Here is a 19888-nt window from a genome sequence, read left to right as displayed (position 1 = left end):
CCGAGGGAGGGGCGGCGGTGGGGGGTGGCCGGAGCCCCGCGTAGACAAAGGCGGCAGTGAGGAGCCCCCACAGAGCGACTTTGTCCCGCCGGCGCACGGCCGCCCGCAGCCCTGCACAGCCAATCCGGCTGCGGAGGCCCCGGGGAGGCGAGGAGACATTATCATTCTGCCCGGGATGAAAAGAATTGTTATTCTCCGTTTACAAAAATATTTCTTGTCTTCTTGCACTTGGCAGTGGCTAGTAGCTGACGCCTGTCACGGGATAAACTAGGGAGATGCCCTGGGCGGGATCTCTGAGAGCAGTAAGGAGCTGTGGGGTGGCACTTGCAGCATCACCCGACAGAAAGGCACCCACCTCCTCCACCTTCTCGGTCTGTGTGGTGTCAGAAGGAACGGCCACACATGCCTGACGACTTCCCAAGCCCTCAACCCCCATCAGGTGCCTTCCTGACACCAAGCAGGATTTCTACTTCTGCCTCCAACTCAACAGTGCTGCAGTTATTCAGAGGCTGAGATGACCATTTTGGTTCTGAGGCCATCATTACACAGCCGTGATGTAGAGGTGACCGTATTGGCAGAGGCCTGAAGAACTGATTGGGCACAAAAAGCACAAAAAAGCAGACTGGCAGGAGTTCAGCCATATGGTTGTGATAAACACAGTTTCTTTCCCTGGTGCCACTGTCTCCCTAGGGTTGCTTTATTTGGGTGGGTGAGTCAATACTGAAATCCTCTATTGGAAGGAAGAAATACAGAACAAGGAGGAACTTTCTTAAGCCATCGCATTTAAAAAAGAAGGCAAACAGCATGTTACTTTGTATAGCCTGCTCTCAAACTTGGAGAGAAAAATTCAGAAAAATGCAAAACCATGAACTTTCATTTCTCTCCACAGTTTCATAAGGCAGTGATATCATCCAACTTTTGTTGCAATACTAACAGCCTGGTATACAACAAAATGTCAAGACCACTAGGAAAGTTGAAGCACAGAAGACAGCGTCCTCTTATAAATGGTGTTCTGTAGATTGAGATGCTAGGATAGCATCTGGCCTCAACAGCTAAATGAGGTACAGCAGGGCAAGGCAAACCAGCTGCCATGCTAGGCAGGGCTGAGCACTTCCGCACTTCTCTGAAATTGAAGACAACCTTCCAAGGACGTTTGGGAATACCAGCACTATGCCACTACTTCAGCAGAGAAAGACTGCCCAATGCTCACCTCCCTGAGAAGACAGGACATGAGAAAACAACATGGTCCACTTTTTGCTTTGCTAAGATACAGCAGGATTTTCCTGCATGTGAGGAGGTAGTTTTAAAAAAGCAAGAATAATTTTTGTTTTTCAACCTCAGAACAGTTTTTTTTTTCTTGTTATTCTTAATAGAGCAGTTGCCAGACACAAAGTGAAATAGGGAAAGGAGAATTCATCAGATCCCCACTAATGCATTCTCTTAACATGCAGTTATTAAGTTAGTGGCTGCAAAATGTAGAGAACCAGCCTCCTGCAACCACCTCCCTCCCAGAGGCTCTGGCAGAGGAAGAAGAGCCAGCATTCCCAGCCTCCCCTTTTGATGCAGCCTTCTGCAGAGTGTAGGTAGCACCTGTCGAAGCAATCTAAGCCTATCCTATCCCATGTGAGACAGAGGAGGATTACTTCTCATTCCAGGCAAGAGCTGTGATTTGGCCGAAAGCCTTGTTTAAGCAAGTTTTGTGACTTTATCAAGGCCACATGGTGTTATCATTAACTGTGAGGTTATCAGACTGTGCTTCCTTGAGCTATAAGGCTGCAGCCAAGGTTAACATACTTAGCTAGCTTGAGGTAAATGCAGCACAGATGCAGGAACTGACCACAGTTATGCAAGCAAAATACACTGACTTGTTTTTAATTCCTTAACACAAGTCATCACGTAGGAAGTGCCTATCAGTTTATTTCCATTCACTTTCCTGTAATAACACATGGAAAACAATTCATTTGGGCTTTTATTTCCTATGTTTCCCCATAAAAGCACAGTGGGCACGTAACTTTTTCTGCTTTTTTATTTATTTTTTCAAGCCAAACAGCTAGTCCGCCACAACAGGCAGATAATTGTCACCTGAAAACCTGAGCTATGAATCCTGATGCTCAGGCTCACACTTGAGCTTGGCAAAGTTTCCAGCTGCTCATAGCAATGTGACAGATTGATGTGACAATCAGTGCAATCACAATGTACAAGCTACTCATCCTGCAGTTAGTCTTCAGAGGACAGACTTTGAAGCCTTTTTGGGTACTCTCTTGACTTTGACCAAGCTATCACCCCAATGCAAATACGTTATTTGGCCTTAAGAAGGGAGGATGATGCCAAAGAAGTGGAAGGATAAAATATGGCAGTTAGACCAGTGACAAGAGCTGCAAGAAGATCTCTAGCACCACAAGTTCCAGAATTCCCACAGGCAAAGGAGAGCAGGTGACTAAGGTATCCAATTCACCTTACAGCTACTGCATTAGAGGATAGGGGAAGGGGGAAATAAATAAAAGAACTTCCTGAACTGCAGCTCACACAAGCACATCTTTAAGTGAATAATCAGATACATCTTAGATTAGATACAGAAGGCAACAAGACCCTGCCCAGTGGATTAATTATGAAATGACTAACCCAGAAGATCCACAGTCTAGCCAAAACTTGCCTGGGACAGCAGCAAAGCAGAAGAGGGGCCAGAGACCCAGCAGGCTGGTCTGTTCTGCCTGTGCAGGTCTCCACACACCCAAGAGTGAGTGTCTGAAAGAAGAGCTGCCTTCACTTTTCACTCCCTCCCTCTGAAATGGAAGATGCATGTACAATTGAAGCCAGTCTTCCAAAAGATACTGTTTCATGGAGACAAAAGTCTGGTTACCAGTATAATGTCAAAATCATACAAATTGGGCTAAAAACGTACAGCTCTGTCCTCCTAAGTGTTTAGGGACTGCTATTCTGCACGTGCAATAACTTTACAAAGCAGTATTGCATTCAGGGATTTCATGAAATGTCACGTAGATATTTAAATTTTATGGTGAACTTTCGTGGAATACCTTATCATCATTAGCTGTGTAAGACACATGCATGCACATAATTTCCAGTGATCACATTTCCCATTGAGACTTTCAGCTTAAGTAATCAAGGCAGACACCGTTTGCCACAGTCCATGTAGATCAACTAATTTAAAGAGAGAGCTTGCTGCAGCTTGAGTCATGCAAAACCTAAGATGTATTCCATAAATTATCTAATGCTACTGTGAATGCAGTCGTTGTGCAGCTTCCAGCACCAGCAGAGGCACTATCCATTTAACATTACACTATGGGATGCAAATTTAAACATGCAGCTGCCTCTCATAGTTACTCCTGCCAACCAAGCAAGGCTGTTCAGCAATGTGCCTGCAGCACGGTGTTGTGATGCAGGTGCTCTCTGCTTCTTCCTGCCCCATCCACACCTCCAACTGAGCCTTTTAACTAGCTCCTCTGACAATCACACCGATTTAGTTATTTTTTAAATGCTGGGATTTAACACTGATAGCACTAGACAGCACTAGTAACTTTACAGAACTGGGAAGTGATTTCAGTAAGAGACCGGGAATGTAGGTTGCTAGTCCAGCTGTTGAACTGTCTGAATACACAGATCAGTTTTGCTTTTGTTTCTAAGCAAGTGTTTGTGATCTTCTGATGAAAAGCACTGTAGAAGTTTCTAAAAATACCATGTTGCCAAACAGCCTTTCCCCTTTCTCTTCCAATCTCTTTAGGCTGCTTTTTGTCATCAGCCTGCAAAATTACACAAATCAGTCAGCCCAGTCCTACTTAAATGATTCATAAATCCAATTATGTCCGCTTCTTTATATAGCGAGCTAGGCCCTAACAGACTCAACCTTCAGGATTAGAGGATGTGTAGGTAGCTGACCTCTGACTCTCTAACTGCTCAGGGCATATATATGGTTCAAACACACAGTTCTACACTGCAGCGAAGGCACATGAACGGTACAGTAATCTTAATCTGTCTTGGAGGGACTGGAAAAGCCACAGATGCTGTCTTCACAGCTGTTACTGTGTGCAGATGTAAATCCAATGGAGGACCACCAAGATGGTGGGGACTGGAGCACTGACCCTGCAGCAGGAGGGTTGTTCAGCCTGGAGAAAGGATAGCTGCAGGGGAACCTAACAGCAGCTCATCAACATTTATAAGAGAAGACCAAGGAGATGCAAGACAGTGTCTTAATGTAGTGCACAGCAGGAGAACGGGAGTGTGGACAAATGCTCAAACAAAAGAGGTGCAGAATGGATGTAAGGAGAACTACTTTTTTCTTTTTTTCCCCATGGAAACAGCCAAGTCAAGGATCCAGAGAAGCTCTGCTGTCTCTGACCTTGGAGCTTTCTGAACCCTAGCTGGGTAAAGGCCCAAGCAACCCAGTGACCTTGGGATGGTGAAGAGGCTGGGCTAGAAACCTCCTCAGGTTCCTTTCCACATGAATGATTCCATCATTCCTGAGCTACCACATGACTCAAGTGCTAGTGCCAGCTTAAAGCAGGGCACCACATTCATCGTCTTGTCCCTTGTCTCTGCTTCCAAAGTACAGCTTGTGATACAATGCAAAAAGATTTTGATATGCAGCTTGTAGGGTCTGTAACATTGCCCTGTAAGGATGCACAAACATACGTGCTTTCCATATCTAAAAGCAGTAATTCCCAGTTTGTTAATTTAGAAAGCAAAGGTTTCCCTGTAAGAAACACAGCCCAGCATAAACATATCCAAGAATTCACATCTATTTTTTCTGAGGTAATAACCAGCACAAACCTCTTTATGGCTCACCTGACCACATCCTTTCACCTTTAGAAGGGATTTTATTTCTTTTTTAATACAACCTAGACATTCAGATTGAGATATTTCACAAAAGATGTTGTTAGATTTGGAGTGTGAAGCCGCACACTTCTAGGCTAATTAATTTCGTATTCGCAGAAGTAGAGAAAAGTATATTGTGACAGATGTTATATGATGAACAACTTAGGAAGAGCACTCCAGAAATTAATAGTAGGAAAGACCGTAACATATGGCATATTTTCCTCAATAGTTTTGAATCTTTTTGGTCATCAAGTCTACTAGATCTCACACAAAGATTTCAGAGGTTTGTCCTGCTGAAAAGAAGCAAGACACTGCTTGTTTCATGCTGCTACATCTTTGCAAAGAATGTGTGAATTAGTATATAGATTAACATAAAGATAGGTAGCATCTCTATGCCTTTTCCCTTTATTTTTTGATAAACAAAATAAAAAACAAAACAGCACCACAAGAACAAGCTGAGGTGTTTGATAACCAGCAGTAAGAAAAAATGATAGTGGAGAGAATAAAGAAATACAGCCTCTATCTATCCTAAACATGTTTATTCTAAGTACATCTGCAATGTTTTAAACTGCACGGCAGTACCTTGAAAAGTACATTGATAACCAAATGTAATAGTGGGACATAATTTAGAATGTGAGACAGGGATTTAGCAAGGACTCTACCTGAAATCTTTTCTCCCATGATAAAGTCAATTCACCAGCAGAGTAAGTAAAATTAAAACACCTTCCTCTAGCACACACACTTCCACATCTATTAGTTTTATAAGCTATAAAAGTTTATTTTAGAAAAAAAGTATTTTAAACAAATCCCAACAAGTTTGTACTATTTTTCTCCTCAAATATCATACAGAAGTCATTATCAGCACTCGAAAGGACCTCTTCCTCACACTGAACTTGTTCATTTTATGCAAGATCGATACGTGCACAATCTGGTTGAATATTTATTTTGCTTATATCTCAGTCATTCCTCTCTCCTTTGTGTTTCTTCACTGCTCCTTGAAAAGCAGTGAAACAATCTTCTGCTTTTAGCAATTTATTTGCCCTCCCTCCCTACAAGCCAAGCCCTTACAACATCAAAAACTTTACCACGATAATCAATTCTTACAAATTAATTAAGATAGCATAGTAAAGAAAAGCAAAGATCCCATCCTCATGGAGATCATTGCACTTATTTAGAACATACAAAAGAATACGGATAATGCACAAAATGTAACATATGCAGAACATTCTTTTGCTTTTTTCCTAATACAGAGGTTAATTTAAAAAACAAAGCTCCAGATAGCAGTTCTTCAGCCAAGTTAGTCCTTCAGAGCACTAAAACTCTGCTTCAAAGTTCTGACCCTGCCTATCTTATTTATACTGGCAATCTTCCTGCTGAAGAGTTCGTTAAGAAACAAAACAGTTCTGCAGCCTTATTCAGTAATAGCAGGGCCCCAGCTTAGGGTACTCTACCTACTTCTGGGTGCTCCTTTTCAGGAAAGATTGAAATTGGCTGCTCAGAGTGCGGGGGAGAATAGAGAGCTGAGCCATCAGAGAGAAAGCAGATGGACACAGTCACCTTAATCATTCACTTGCCAGTCTCACAGTTCTTGGTAGGTCTCAAACTGGGTGGCTGGACATAACTTCTGAAGCACCTTTTTCTAGTGCATAAGTGACCCTGGAATTCTTCTCTGAGTTGGGCTTGCTAGCATCCAAATTCCCTGATGTAAGGTTTGCATACCACACAACACGAAGGTTTTTCATCTTGAGGAAGTATTGCTAGAGAAGTCTCTTAGAGAGCCCAACTGGGACGTTGGGGCCTATCTACACTTCACTGTCATTATCACATATTTTCTGCCACACAGATTCCTATGAAAACAGGGCTTGCTTGCTTGTTATTTTACATAATGATATCTTATTTTTTTCTTGGTCTTTCTATCTTCAGAGCCTTATTAGCTTTGGTTAAATATCAGGGTTGCTCCGAAAATACTGCCTCCTGTTTGATTATGTAGGACCACAATGTCAGAGGTGGATGTAGGTGGTATGGCAGTGGAGGTTGGCCTTTCCCACCAGCATTCCATTACATGTTGTTGAGTGTGACAGATGGCAGCAGAGGGGCACTCTGACAGAATAATGTCTGACACAGAAGTGCAGATGAGGCAAAAGTCTGTCACTGAATTCCTCCATGCAGAAAAAAATGGCACCCATTACATTCATTGACACTTGCTGAATGTCTATGGAGACCAAACAGTGGATGTAAGCACAGTGAAGCAGTGGACAAGACAAACCATATTGTGGCCATGCAGATTTTTATGAGCATGGCATGCAGGCTCTTGCTCATTGCCGGCAAAAACGCATGGCTGATGGTGGTGATTATGTTGAAAAATAGTGTTTTGTATTTACTCCATCAAACAGTGTTATCTTGTTCTTTGTGTAGTTTCCATGGTAATAAATAGAAGGCATAATTTTCAAAGCAGCCTATGTAAATCAAAATTAGACAGGGTAACTGATGTCCACATCTCCAAATGCTAAACCACCTATAGCTAACCATCTCTCAACAATGAAAGGTAAGTCAATTTTTAGTTTTGCAATACCAGCATAAAGATCATTAGCTCTCTTAAAATTGTTATCTGCTAATGACTTAGAAAGAACAAAGCATGCTGTTCACATTCTCTCTGAAAGCACTTGAGAAAAGGTTTCAATTGCAAGGTTAAGACACCAAAAGGATTATATTTACCTTAATGATGTACTATACAAAAATATGCAGCAAAACAACTCTCTCCGTGTGTGGCTATTTTGTTTCTCAGGACTCAGTACTGAGTCACTAAGCAATTCCCATTAATACTACCCTTTGTGCTCAAAGTAATTTATTTATTCCCAAACACATGCTGAATATTTATATTTGCTGAAGACACCACCATAGAGTAAATCCATTCTTCACCAATGTTTAGCAAAGAGACAAACTAGCCCAGGCCTGTGCATGATTATTTGCATAATTTTAGCACAGTGTTCAGTTCACTGCACAAGGCTGTCCTCTTCAGTCCTGTTATACATCATCAAGTTCTCAGTAAATGTGACTTAGAATGAACACATGCAATAGAGAAATCCAGAAGAACTAGTTCTGTTTCAGTGTATTACTCTGTTGATGGCAGCTTCATAAAACCTTTTAAAAACATAGCTAAAAGAATGAACAGTATAAACAGCACACAACAAAAAAACATCGTTTCAAACTAATGAGTGGTTCTAGCCAACATAACTTGACCAGTACCTTGTGAGGAATGTTGATTTTTGAGAGCTTTGGTCTGTTTGCAGTGAAATACTTTGGGCGTGACGTATAGCTGTGCTCCCAGTTCCACTCACAAGGAGACGGCAGGGCAGTAGTTTGTTCCCTGAAAAACAAAGTCTCATTTTAGTTATGTACAGTCACAAGAGAGTGATTGAAAGCCTGGGACATCTAGGTCCTTAAGATAAAGAAGATATAAAATGTGTTTTCCTGGTTAGTTTGGCATGCTTTAGCTTCACTAGCAGTCAGGTTGAAACAGTCCTCAAATAAAGGAGATATCCACCAATATACACACTTGCAACAGCACTACAAACTTGAAGTCAAGCACTGTCCCTCATCAAGCAACCACACAGACCTGCACATAAGGAACAAGGCATTTTTTGCAAGCAGAACAAGGTACAGACAAGAAGCACGTTAATTTTCCATTTGTTGCTCTTGTACTCCCCACAAGGCATTTTGGCTTTTAATTTCGACTTAGTCTGATTGTACAGTTAAACTAGTAACAGCATTCTATCTTGATCATAACCTCAGTAGGAACAAATACATGTATTTCAGTTACTTCAACTGCTAATTTAACAGCTCCACCTGCCAGCTGCAACCGCACTGCCTGCTCCTTCCCTGCTTAGGACTGCTTAGCAGGCCTCCATTAACATCCCTTTGCACAAGCAGTATTTTCACTGCCATTCAGCATCTCTGTTAGAGTGCTCCTTCTCTCCCCACCCCTTGTCGTAGCCCTTCATTATCTTATGTAGGAGAGCAGAAAAATGAATGGTTTGACTACAGTGAAGGGCAAACTCTTAACAGAAACACAAAATCAATGGTTAGAATATTTGCCCCCTCACTACCTCGATTGTCTCAAAGGGCAGCTTTCCAAAGTGTCCCCCTTTCAAAGATACAGTCAGACTTCCCTAGAGAAGTAGTGCAAGCATGGTGGTTGATTGGTTGACTTTTTTTTTTTTCTTTACATAGTTTCTATGGGGTTTTTAGGTTAATAATCCCTAGCTACTTCTGGATAGCAGGAAAGCCACAAGAAAGAAACACTGAAATCATTCTGCAGAACTTCCCCAAATATCTACAAGCCTACCTACTTTATTGATGTGTTTTGCCTCGCTCTTCCCACGCGTACAATCAAAATGAGCTTCCAAGTTCAAAAAAGGACGCTTTAAACTTCTCTGAATCTTTTTAAAAACACATTCGGTCTCATTAACTTCTTGAAAGCCTCACAAGTGCAAGCACCTGCGCAGTTCATGCTGTGAAGATAAAATGTAATTTTCCCTCTCTGCTGACTATTCCAGCACGAAAGCACTTTTCTCAAAAATCAAACACTACTTTTTTTAACAAGGTAGGATTTCTGAAGTCACAGAACAAAACAGTGCTTAATATGGACTTCTATTATCAACAAAGAGCAACAAGATATACATATACAAACATCAACTTCAGTATTACAGTCCTCATAGTTCAGGCTGTATGCAGAATACTACTCTTTTGGAAGCGGCAGAAAAGTTTCACAAGGAAGCTGAAACCACATCACCATTAATGTCATAATCTGACACCATGCAAGGATGTCAAAAATTATGAAAATCCACCTGTCACAGAAATCACATCACTATTCCAAGTAAAAATGGAAATAGGAAAACATATTTTCTAATGCCCTTGATATGGAAATGCAAATAATTGCCTTAGCAAAATAATACATTTTCCTTTCACAACTTTCAGGTAATAGTATTGGAGTTGGTACCATACTCTAATGCTAATTTTTATCTCAGGAAATAATTAAGGGCAGAAAAGGAAGAAATTAGGAATGCACCTGAATTTGCACAGTGAGCAGTCATCAGACGGGGACCTCTACACCTAACATTCAGTATTAGCTTTTGGAAACTGTTTTATGATGTAAATTTACACACACACACACACACACGTTTAAAATGCTTATTTTGACATTTTCCTGATGTGAACCTGACAGAAGTTGAGTGATAAGCTGATGTTAACAAACTGGTTATTGATTTGCTTATTCCTGTTGCACAGAATAAGCTGTCCGTAACTATGAGAAGATCAGTGTTTCTTTTCTCTCTTGAACTTATTTTACACTGCAGCAATTATTGGTTACCAGTCCTTAGCTCCCTGAAACGTTCAATGAAAAGCAGGATCCCTACCTTAATACAATGACAACAGCTTTTCCGCTTTTGTGAAGCAGCCAGAATAGCAAATCCAGATGTAATCCAAATACATCTTAAACAGCTTGGAATTCCAAGTGTATGCAACAATTGTATCAACTAAATCTCTGTGAAAGGAGGGAGATGCCTGATTAAGAACACAGGAAGCGGTCTCTTTTATACTGATACTCAGTGCTAGATGAAAACTAAGCATCCACATGCTTGAGTCACACAACAAAAAAATAATGGAAGCTGCAGTTAGCTGGTTTCATTTTTGGACTGCTTGTTTCAAGCTGCATCTCTGGCCAAACAAGCCTCCCTGAAAACAAAGAGGAATTCGGCAAGAATATACCAGCGCTTTCCAATGCAATTCCTCATTGCATGAAGAGCAATCATACAAGCCTTTTGTCAACATATAAAGAGCAGCTGCAAAATTCAAAGAGATTGGCTTGTAGATAACATACTCAAACAATCAAAGGAAGTCACAGTCTAGGACACTACACTGTGCTATGTCCAAATACACTGTGCTAAGAATCCCTTTTAACAGGCAAAGTTTAGAAACAGCAACAACAACCCCAACTACTCTTCAGTACAGTATCAGAAACATAGGAAGAACTTGCAGAATTAATGCTGGTAAGTCTGGAAACTGTTGGCATTGATGTATTTGCTAGACTACGTGTTATGGGCTTGGTGGTACAACTGAAAAATCATCCTGTGCTTTGGGTTGGAGTTGTTTTCACTGTCACCATTAGAAGAAGTGCTCTTGCAGAAAAAAATTACAGAGCAAATGTGCATCAGTCATAGATTAATATTCATATTTTACTTCAATCTTCACTTTGAAGTCTGTCTTACACAAAACTATCCCAAACCAGTAGAAACGTGTCTAATCACTATTCACGAACAAAAGGCTCACGCATTCTGTGCTGTGTCTGAAACAAACAGACATTCTAACACAGCACCAGACGGTGATGGACCAGAAGGGCTGTGAAGATGCCCATCCACTGAGGCTACTTGTAGAGAGGCATGTGGGCTAGAAAAATAATCAATGTCCTTTTGAGGCTATTAGTTTTTGAGGGCAACACCAATGAACAAAGCTTTCTGAAACCTAATACTGAGCTGCGTGGCAGAAGGAAGCATTCTGTACTGCTTTTAAACAAAACAGAATGCCCTACATTACTAAATATTCAAACTATGAAGTCTTCGCTAATTTATCTTTTCATAACTAAAACGTTATTTGAGGAAAACAGTATTTCTGGGCATGAGGAACTCTTGCTTCGTAGCAGAGAAGGAAAGATGCACACATATGGAAAAGTGTTTTTCTTTTCCACTTTTAGGAACTGCTAGTTCTCCCATGGATAAAAGTAGAGTACAAGTTTCCTCAAAAAGGGCAGTTTAGGGAGTGGACAGACACACACGTAGCAGACTTAGCAGTAAAGGCAGCAAACATAAAACAGCAACGATTTCATTTTCATTCTGTTCTTGAGCAAATTCCTCACTTAGGAATAACATCTGATTATTCTGGGAGCCGGGGACAAAAAGTACACAGAAATCTCTAACGAAACCACGTTTTACTATACTTGCAGGAGACAGACTGCACTGAAGGTACGAAAAAAAGATTACCTGTTTGAAAAACACACTTCTTTCCTAACGAAAGGTTTTCAAATTGCAAGGTGAGCACAGGTTTTCCTGTAGCTTTTCCCTGGTAACATTTTCACACTTACCCTGGATGTTGCCACAGGTTTGCATGTCTACCCTCAGGAAGCAGCTCCCTCTTGTTAAGGGGAGTGATTCCTATTGCTGCTTCTAAAATAGTAATATATTTCTTGTAGCGCATCCTGCCTCTCCCAGCAGCTAAGTTATCATCCAAATGCAGATTCTGCAGCTGAAGTCATGCCTCTTCACTTATCTGAACTGCTGTTTTTCAAAACATGCTGCAAGTTTGAAGCATAGAAATAATGTTTTCCCCCTCTCCCCCAGGCGTGGAGAGTTAGCAAGAGAAAAAAAAAAAACAACAACAAAACAAAGAAAAACTCCTACCGGATTCCCCTGAAACGTCATTGTTACATAATTCGATCTTTGAATAAGACACTAATGAAAATGATTGAAGAGACAATCACGGTTCTAAGCCTGGCCGGATAATGCACACTCTGCAATTGACTAATCCCTTGCTAAATCTCTGCTGCCTATAATCTTCCAAGTACTAATGGAACACTAGGTAACTTCTCGTCAAATGACAGAGATCTGTACAGAAAACTTGAGACTTTTTTTGGTTGGTTTTTTTTTTTAGACACTGAGGAAGACAAAGAGTTTTTTTTTTCTCCCCCAGTATTTCTCCTCAGCACCAAGAAAACATTGGAAGTGATATCTAAACTGCCCAAAAATGGCATGGAAAAACTTTCCCTTACTCGGCTTGTGACGGAATTAAGAAAGCTGAAGACTCCATCAGGACACCTACTAGTCATTCTGTTGTACCTCACACAATGCCAGAAGCCACTTAGTATAACAAAACTGTTTAAGCTATGAGGTAGGTGGCCCCAGGTAGTACCTACAAAGGTGGAGATGATGCAGAAGTTGAAATAATAATGATGTGTCAGAAACACTGCAGCACCTTCAAACCACAGTAGACTTACCTGATTACAGAAAGACCAACTAAGGAACTGCTTTAATGCCATTCAGACCCCAACATGGTGAATATAAATCTTTAATATATAATTTTACGTACATTACTACACAGGTGCCTAATATTTATATGGAAATACTAAAAGAACAGGTGGGACAGGAGGTCCTTCTAAAGCCTTAAGCTACAACTCCTGTACATAGTATAGCTTAGTTATTCTCTATTATTACTGGGCACATCTGTATTTCTGTTGGGGTGACTTCATATCGCACTTATAAACTTCTAAGACGAAACACATAATTTTTCATTATTTATATTGTAAAAGATTCAGCTCAGTGACAACTTCTTTGTATAACAATTGCCAGGTCCTTTGCTACTTACACTCCTGCATTACCCACACTTAGTGTTAAACATTTAGTGTTAAACAAATGTGTAGGTTATGTTCACACAAACACACACACACACACACACACACACAGAAACAGAACTACTGCTAACTAACACTAATAGGCAACCTGTGGGACTGGTCCTGGAAGAGCAAAACAAAATTAAGTGTTTCTTAAATTGAAGGAGTACCACTACAAATAACCAGCAGAGGGAAACTTTCAGTTTTCACCTACCTAGTTGCTTGCTTACTTATAAGGAATACAGAGTGAAAGTCTGCAGAGTACTAAGAAAAGTAATTAACACATGAAACACGCAGAAATTAAATTAAGAAATGAATTGCTTCTGCAGGTCCAAAAAAGCACTTAACTACAACAACAAACATCTGTATAGAAAGTATTAAGAAGCTTAAGAAAGTGAAGTACTACTAGAAGTCTTTAAGCACAGCTGACGTCATTAAGCTTGCATACATCTTAACTTCTGATAGCACTGGAGGTCTACTGCAAAAGCAGTACTAACCAGGACAAGATAGGAAGTAGGCAGTTTTTTTTGATAATTCTACTTTGCTGAGAACCTTCTAACTGCAATAGTCTATGTTAATGCCCAATTTTACTAAATATAAAAATGTTTTGATAAAATCCAATCTTCCTTCAGTTTTGTTATCAACATTGTTATCACTACAATTTCTTCCCAAAACTTTCGGTTCTTCTTTCTGTTCTCTGTAGTGCTTTTTTAACCTTAAAGTTTTCCCTCATAGATCTAAAGAACAGATCTTTCTTAGAAAAGTTTCCCCAAAGTGCTTTTCACATATAGTGTCCTAAGCAAAGTCTGAAAACCATTCAGTGCACCTCTAGTCTACCTTCTGTTTCTCTAGGGAAAGACGAATTATTCTAACTGAGCACGTGCCCTGCATCTAGCCTCGTCCAGACAGATCACAACCAAACTCATGCAAGAAGCATAAATTACATAAATTCCAAGGACTGCTTCTGGCTATCTAGAGCCAGTAAGGGCTGACACAGTTTATCAACTTCCTTCAACTTTATTTGAAACAGGAATTCAAAGCTACTATAGTACACCCATTGTTAACAAAGGTCTACTTTTGCAGAGCAAACAAAAGATACTTTCACCCATTGTGTCCTGCTGAGGAATGTCATCCACTCCCCTTCTTCCAACTTTGTACTGTTCCAGGAAGAAATAATGAGTTTTATTGAAAGGACACAACACAATGTTCCTAACTGGGTACATACATACAAGTGAGCAAACTTCATCTAAGAACTAAGCTGTTAAAAATAAGGATTTATATCAGCTTTATGAACTTGTGGCCCTCAGCCACAACAGGTATGATCAAGAAGCCACCTAGAAGTTCAGCTAAAAAGATTACCTGGTTACTCAATATATTTGCACGCTGCCAACCTTCTCCCCATGGATTCCACACTCACTGCTACTCAGTTCACAAGATTAAGAATACCCAGTAACACATATTTCTAACAAATGGATATAGCGCAGTGTGTCAACATATCAAGGCTTGGAACATTTGCCACAGTCTTATCAAGATAGACTACCTATAGGGAAAGAGGACCTGTGAAAACTGTTAGGTTCTCCTAAATTTGTTTCAAGTCTTCCATTCTCTTCTGTGCTTCCTGAGTTGAAACCAAAAAGTCTGGGGGGAGTGATTTCAACCTTTCAAGAGCAATTCAGAAGTCAGCACATTTTCATTCACACTCTAAAAATTTTAGACTCAGCTGCTGTGGAAAGCAAGATGTGTTTCAGGGAGAGGGGAAAAAATGACAAAAATTCCTTTCTGCACTGAAGAAACATTTGTAAGATCAAAGCAAAAGCTTCCTTTGATTCTAACCCTTGACAGATGAAAACAGGAGTCATACTCTCTTAACAGGGTATAGAGCATGCTTCTTGTAGAAACTGATGACAGAAGCATGGTCACATCTTCAGCCACTTCAGACTCAATTCCAAAAGAGACCACAACTGCCCAGTGTAGAAAAAAAATTACTTTCAGTCTTTGGAAAGTGAGAATCCTTCTTTCCTCATCTCTCAACAACAAAAATCTCTCCTACACCTACAGAGCAAAGAATTCCGTCTTGGAGCGAGCAAAAAAAATCAAAGGTCTTCTCCTACACGTTTATTCTTGTGTGAGGAGAATAAAAACAGCTGACAATCGTTAACCTGCAGAGCACATGTGTTTTGTTTGGACCATACGGACAAGAGCAGTATGGGAAACAATCAGTGCCTATATAAAGCTACAAACAGTCTTGAGGCAAAGGAGCATCAAGGTTCGGATTTTGGGGAGTGAGGGGGCAATTTCACAGAAAGAGGAGGGCTCGGAAACTTCTTTCACACAGCTTCGGTGATTGAAACTGCTTTTGGCCCCTCCCTAGAGAGCATCCCTCGCCCGAACAGCCCATATGTTCCGGGAGATTCTCAGAATCAGCTTATACAGAGTTGTGCTAAGGAGGCTAGAGACACCAGTGGTCAAATCTGCTGGCTATTAAGCAGAGCTAGATGATGAAGCAGATGTTAGAACTGAGAGAGCAAGCTGGACTACAGACAGTCTTGCTGTCAACAGCGACATTCAGGGGAGATTTATCGTTTTTCTCTAGTAATTTCCCTCAAAAAAAAAAAAATAGGCTGAACAAACACAAGCAGCTTTGGTCAACACGGTCAGGAACTACTGAGCTCAGTTTATCAGCACAGCGGTGGCTGATGTTACAGAATTAGTTTGGTGTGACAGAATAATAACGGAAAGATTTAGTGAGAAGTGTCACTGAGCCAATGTGAGGAAAAACATAAGTCCAAAATACCTGACCTCGTGCATCGCTCAATGGAAGCACAGCCACCCCCAAGCTGTGATCCTGCATCTGCTATTTCATGCGTATGGAGACCACACGTGAGACAAGATGCATACTGGTAAGAAACAAATTTCTCAGAAGCAGCTCTTAATTGGTGGGGCAAAAGATGCAATGACAACGGAACAGAAAGGAACAATCGGAACAAAACGAGGTTGTCAGATAGGCTTCTGCCTTTTTCTTCACATGCTTCTTACTGACCCCAATATCACATCACGCAGCATTTTTGCCTCATGATGTTATACATGTGGAAATACAGCCCTAATGAGTTTCATCCTCCCCACAGCTCCAGATTAGGAACTGCTGTTATCTCTGTAGTTCCGACACTCCGATACACAATGACAACCTGACCTAAATTCAGGAAGCCTTGGGTAGCTCGTGTTTCCTAAAACAAAACATGCAGCTCATGAATATACAGCAGGGTAGATGGAATACAAGATAACAGACAGAGCTCCCACAGCTCCCCGATTCTCCAAGCGCAGATCATAAACACTGTAAGTAAATTCACAGCTGCAAGAGAGTCATCTAATGCCGGACAGAAAGGAGTCGGCACACTCTGCGTCCTCACTCGAAACAGAAACCTAACCCGATTTAAAACAAAAACACTAAAAAACAACCCAAGTGTAACAGCTTAAGTAGTGAAGTGAGCTGCAGTGGTCCTCACAGCTGCGCAAAGCTGCTCCATTCCCACACTACGAGCAGTGCCTGCGTTAATTATGCAACATCTAAAACAAACGTAACCTCAGCTTTGACTGTTAAATGCAGGCTTTGTTTTGGAAACAAACAAGTAAATAAAATAAATAAATTGCAGCAAGCAATAAATCGTGATTTATCTATTCACCAAAACAAACAAACAAACAAAAAAAACCAAAAACCACCAAAAAACTTCCTAAAGCATGACGTAGCTGTAGGGATAGCCTCAGTACTGGTAAAAAACCACTGTTAATGGACAAGAGGAAGCTCTGCAGAGTCCGGGGACAAGAAGCAAGCATGTGTTAGAAGGCAGAACATGTATGAATTCAGACAGTTGAGAAGAGCACACCAGGGTTCCACAGCTCTGTTCTGACAAAAGCATTAGGGACAGAAATCCAAGTAGAAGCGGAAGACTTAAATGCATCCCTGGGAATTCCCAAACAATTCAAAGTATGTGGCCATGGGGCTGAAACCAAACCTTCACTGTGACAGATGACGCGAACCGACGTCACTGTGGCCATGAAAACCACCAACACCCACTGTGGTGTGGCCGCCCTTCGGGCAGCTTCCCTCTCCCAGGCATTCCCCACTACGAAGCAAGACCCACGTTAGAACACAGACCTAGAAACCATCCCCTGCAGCCTCACTGCCACACATGTTTGCTTGGCAATTCAATGGTCTCATTTGTGAGAAGCCCTCTGAAGTTGGCAGTTCCCTGTAATTTGCTGGTTAGGATTCACAGGCCTTATCGCAGCTGATATCAGTGATCAGTGTCTGTTTAATGCATTCTTTTCCCCTTCCCCTCCTCCCTCCCCCCCCCCCCCCCTCCCCCAATAAATGCATGTTTTCATACCTGTTTGAAAATAAGCCAGCCAGGAAAGACTCCAGTTTCAGCAAACTCAACCAACTATACACCCTGTCAGTGCTTTCTTTTCCCCTTAGTTGGAAGGACTGGTTCCACGATTGCTACAGAAGCACGTAATGCAGCGAGGCCTGATGAAAGTTACACTGTCCTTGAGACCGTTGTTGTAGCAATTAAACAGAGCAGTCTTGTAACAAGAGATTTCCCTCCCTCACAAGGAAGTGCTGGGGACAGACAGTGCCTGTGGCTGTGGGCACACACAGATGCTGTCTGTCGTCTGAATTCCCACCAAGCTGAAGGCTGCTCTGAAGCAGTCCCAGAGCACTCTATCATTTCCCACTCAGGGATAGCCATAATTCAGGAAATTTCCCTCACCTTTACACATCTGGATTCTATAAAGGTGCAGCAAACGCATCTCATTTTGGGAGCCATGTCAGCGCCTGTCCATTTTAATTGCTAAGAAAGATTTCCTGGTTGTCTTTACAGACACCAACCCAGCAAAGGGGTATTAAGCAATCAAAAAAAAAGTATCAGACACTTAATTACTTCAGCGCTGCAATTCTGAGGAGCTCTGCTGAGATTACAGTCCGTGCAGAGTGCCGGGATCACCCTGATCCTGCTGCGTAACCCCAGTGTCTGTCTCAGGTCCCACAGCACCCGGCGTGGGGCAGCCCTGTGCCACCGAAGCGCATCGCGGTGCCCGACCCACGGCAGCTGTACCACAGGGGATGTGCAGCCAAAGCACCGGCAGGGAATGCGGTGCTGAGGGCACAGAGCAATTTTGCATATAACAGTCTGCAAGCAATTATAACAGCCAGCTCACCTACAAGTCAAATGCATGCAGAACGCTTCCTCTGGAGCCCGAGAGAAGCTCTCGTAAGCACTAGATGATACCGAATATAAACCTCACTGTCTCCAAATGACACACGTGCACACACAGCAACTCCAGCTGTTTTCAAGAGCGCTGAAGCCCTATAAACAGGCACACGCAAACTTCTTGTGCCAGCGCAGCCCCCCGCCACCCACGCCCTGCGGGAGCTGCCAGGTGCTGCTGCAGGAGGGGTCGGCACTTGGAGCCGTCGACTCCGAACGCCTCAGTTTTACCGGCCGCACCGCACGTGGCAGCTCCTTTTTATTTTCCTCTGAATCACGGACCTGAATAACTACCTCGAAAATCAAACTCGGTTACGTAAAAGAAAAGCAAAGCCATTTCGTCGTGTCGCTATGCCACCTCGATGGCTGCGCCCAAAGGTTAAAGCGAAGCCCTTGGGTGGCCCCTACCGGAGCGCTGCCGCGGGGCTCCCCCCGCGCTGCCCGACCGCCGCGTCCAACGCCAGCGGCACCCCGAGCGCAGGAAGTCACTCGGAGATTCCAGAGGAGCGATAGTTAGAAAGACGCACCGGGGGAACGAAGGTTTTCAGATAACCCGCGTGAAAGATCTCTACGCGTGATCCTTCCGTAGCCGAACGGCGCGTACTTTCTCGCCCTGGAAGAACACGAAGAGGGAAAGGTCTGAAGCAGGGGGGTCAGAGAGCGCCCACCCGGCACGGGCGGCTCAGCCGGACGGCGCGAGCACGACGCACCGCGGCCGCAGCGCCGCCCCCGGCCCGAAGCGCGGGGCCGGCTCCCGAAGCCGCCCGCTCCTTTGTTTCACAGCTCCGCTAACTCGAAACTTCCCCTGACCCAGTTAGCCACAGCCCAAGGCACGGCTGGAATCCGCTCAGGATGTGCCAACAGAAAGACCGGAGGAATTTCGCCTAAAACAAAGGCGGCCCCAACCCCGCCGTCGCCGCTCGGCTCGGCGCCTACCGGGTCCCGCCCCTGCCGAGGGGGACGAAGACCCGGTAAACAAACTCCGCGGTTCATCCGAGGCGCGGCCGCCGCTTCCCACGTCGTATCGCGCTCTCCCGGGAAGTACTTAGCGCGGAAAAAGTCACCGAGAACCGCCTAATCCTGTTAGCGACGAGCCGCTCCCCGCCCGCCCCAGGTGCGCGCCCCGCTCCCGCCGACGGAGAGGAGGGGGAAGGGGGACCGGAGCCGCACCTGCCCCCGCGGCTACTCGCCTGCTGACGGAGCTCGCCCGGGGAAGGCGTCCCGCCGGCCCGCAGCCGGCTGCAGATAGCCGGGACTCGGCTACGGCCGCTCCTGCGCCGCCGAGTCGGGCGATTTCCTGCCGGGGAGAGGGCGGGGGCAGAGCGGGGCGGGCTCCCGGGGCAGGTGCCGGCCT

The 19888-nt window shown here is 43.1% G+C and overlaps 1 protein-coding gene and 1 long non-coding RNA gene across 12 annotated transcripts in view; one reads left to right on the top strand and one right to left on the bottom strand.

Moving 5' to 3' along the window:
* TJP2 (tight junction protein 2) overlaps positions 1-19888 on the bottom strand; it is a 66779-nt gene that overhangs the window by 44704 nt on the left and 2187 nt on the right. For 2 of the 11 annotated variants that reach the window (XM_025144668.3, NM_001396730.1), the window contains one exon: positions 8077-8197. Coding sequence is in view for 1 of the 11 variants with exons in the window: in XM_040655419.2 (XP_040511353.1) it covers positions 8077-8197; positions 18485-18501 (138 nt within the window). In the remaining 10 variants the exon portion in view is untranslated. Of the gene's footprint in view, positions 1-8076; positions 8198-18484; positions 18916-19061; positions 19148-19344; positions 19848-19888 lie in introns of those variants that run through there. The other 9 variants (XM_046905235.1, NM_001396729.1, XM_046905236.1 and 6 more) reach the window with 9 other exon arrangements.
* On the top strand, positions 89-17658 carry LOC124417525. Its single transcript, XR_006932472.1, has 3 exons — positions 89-10877; positions 11828-11914; positions 12571-17658. It is a non-coding gene; the product is annotated as an uncharacterized LOC124417525 (long non-coding RNA).

This window comes from Gallus gallus, chromosome Z, assembly GCF_016699485.2.
Source record: "Gallus gallus isolate bGalGal1 chromosome Z, bGalGal1.mat.broiler.GRCg7b, whole genome shotgun sequence".
NCBI classification, from domain to species: domain Eukaryota; kingdom Metazoa; phylum Chordata; class Aves; order Galliformes; family Phasianidae; genus Gallus; species Gallus gallus.
Note: the sequence above shows the minus strand (reverse complement) of the source record. Positions and strands in the feature narration are given on the sequence as shown.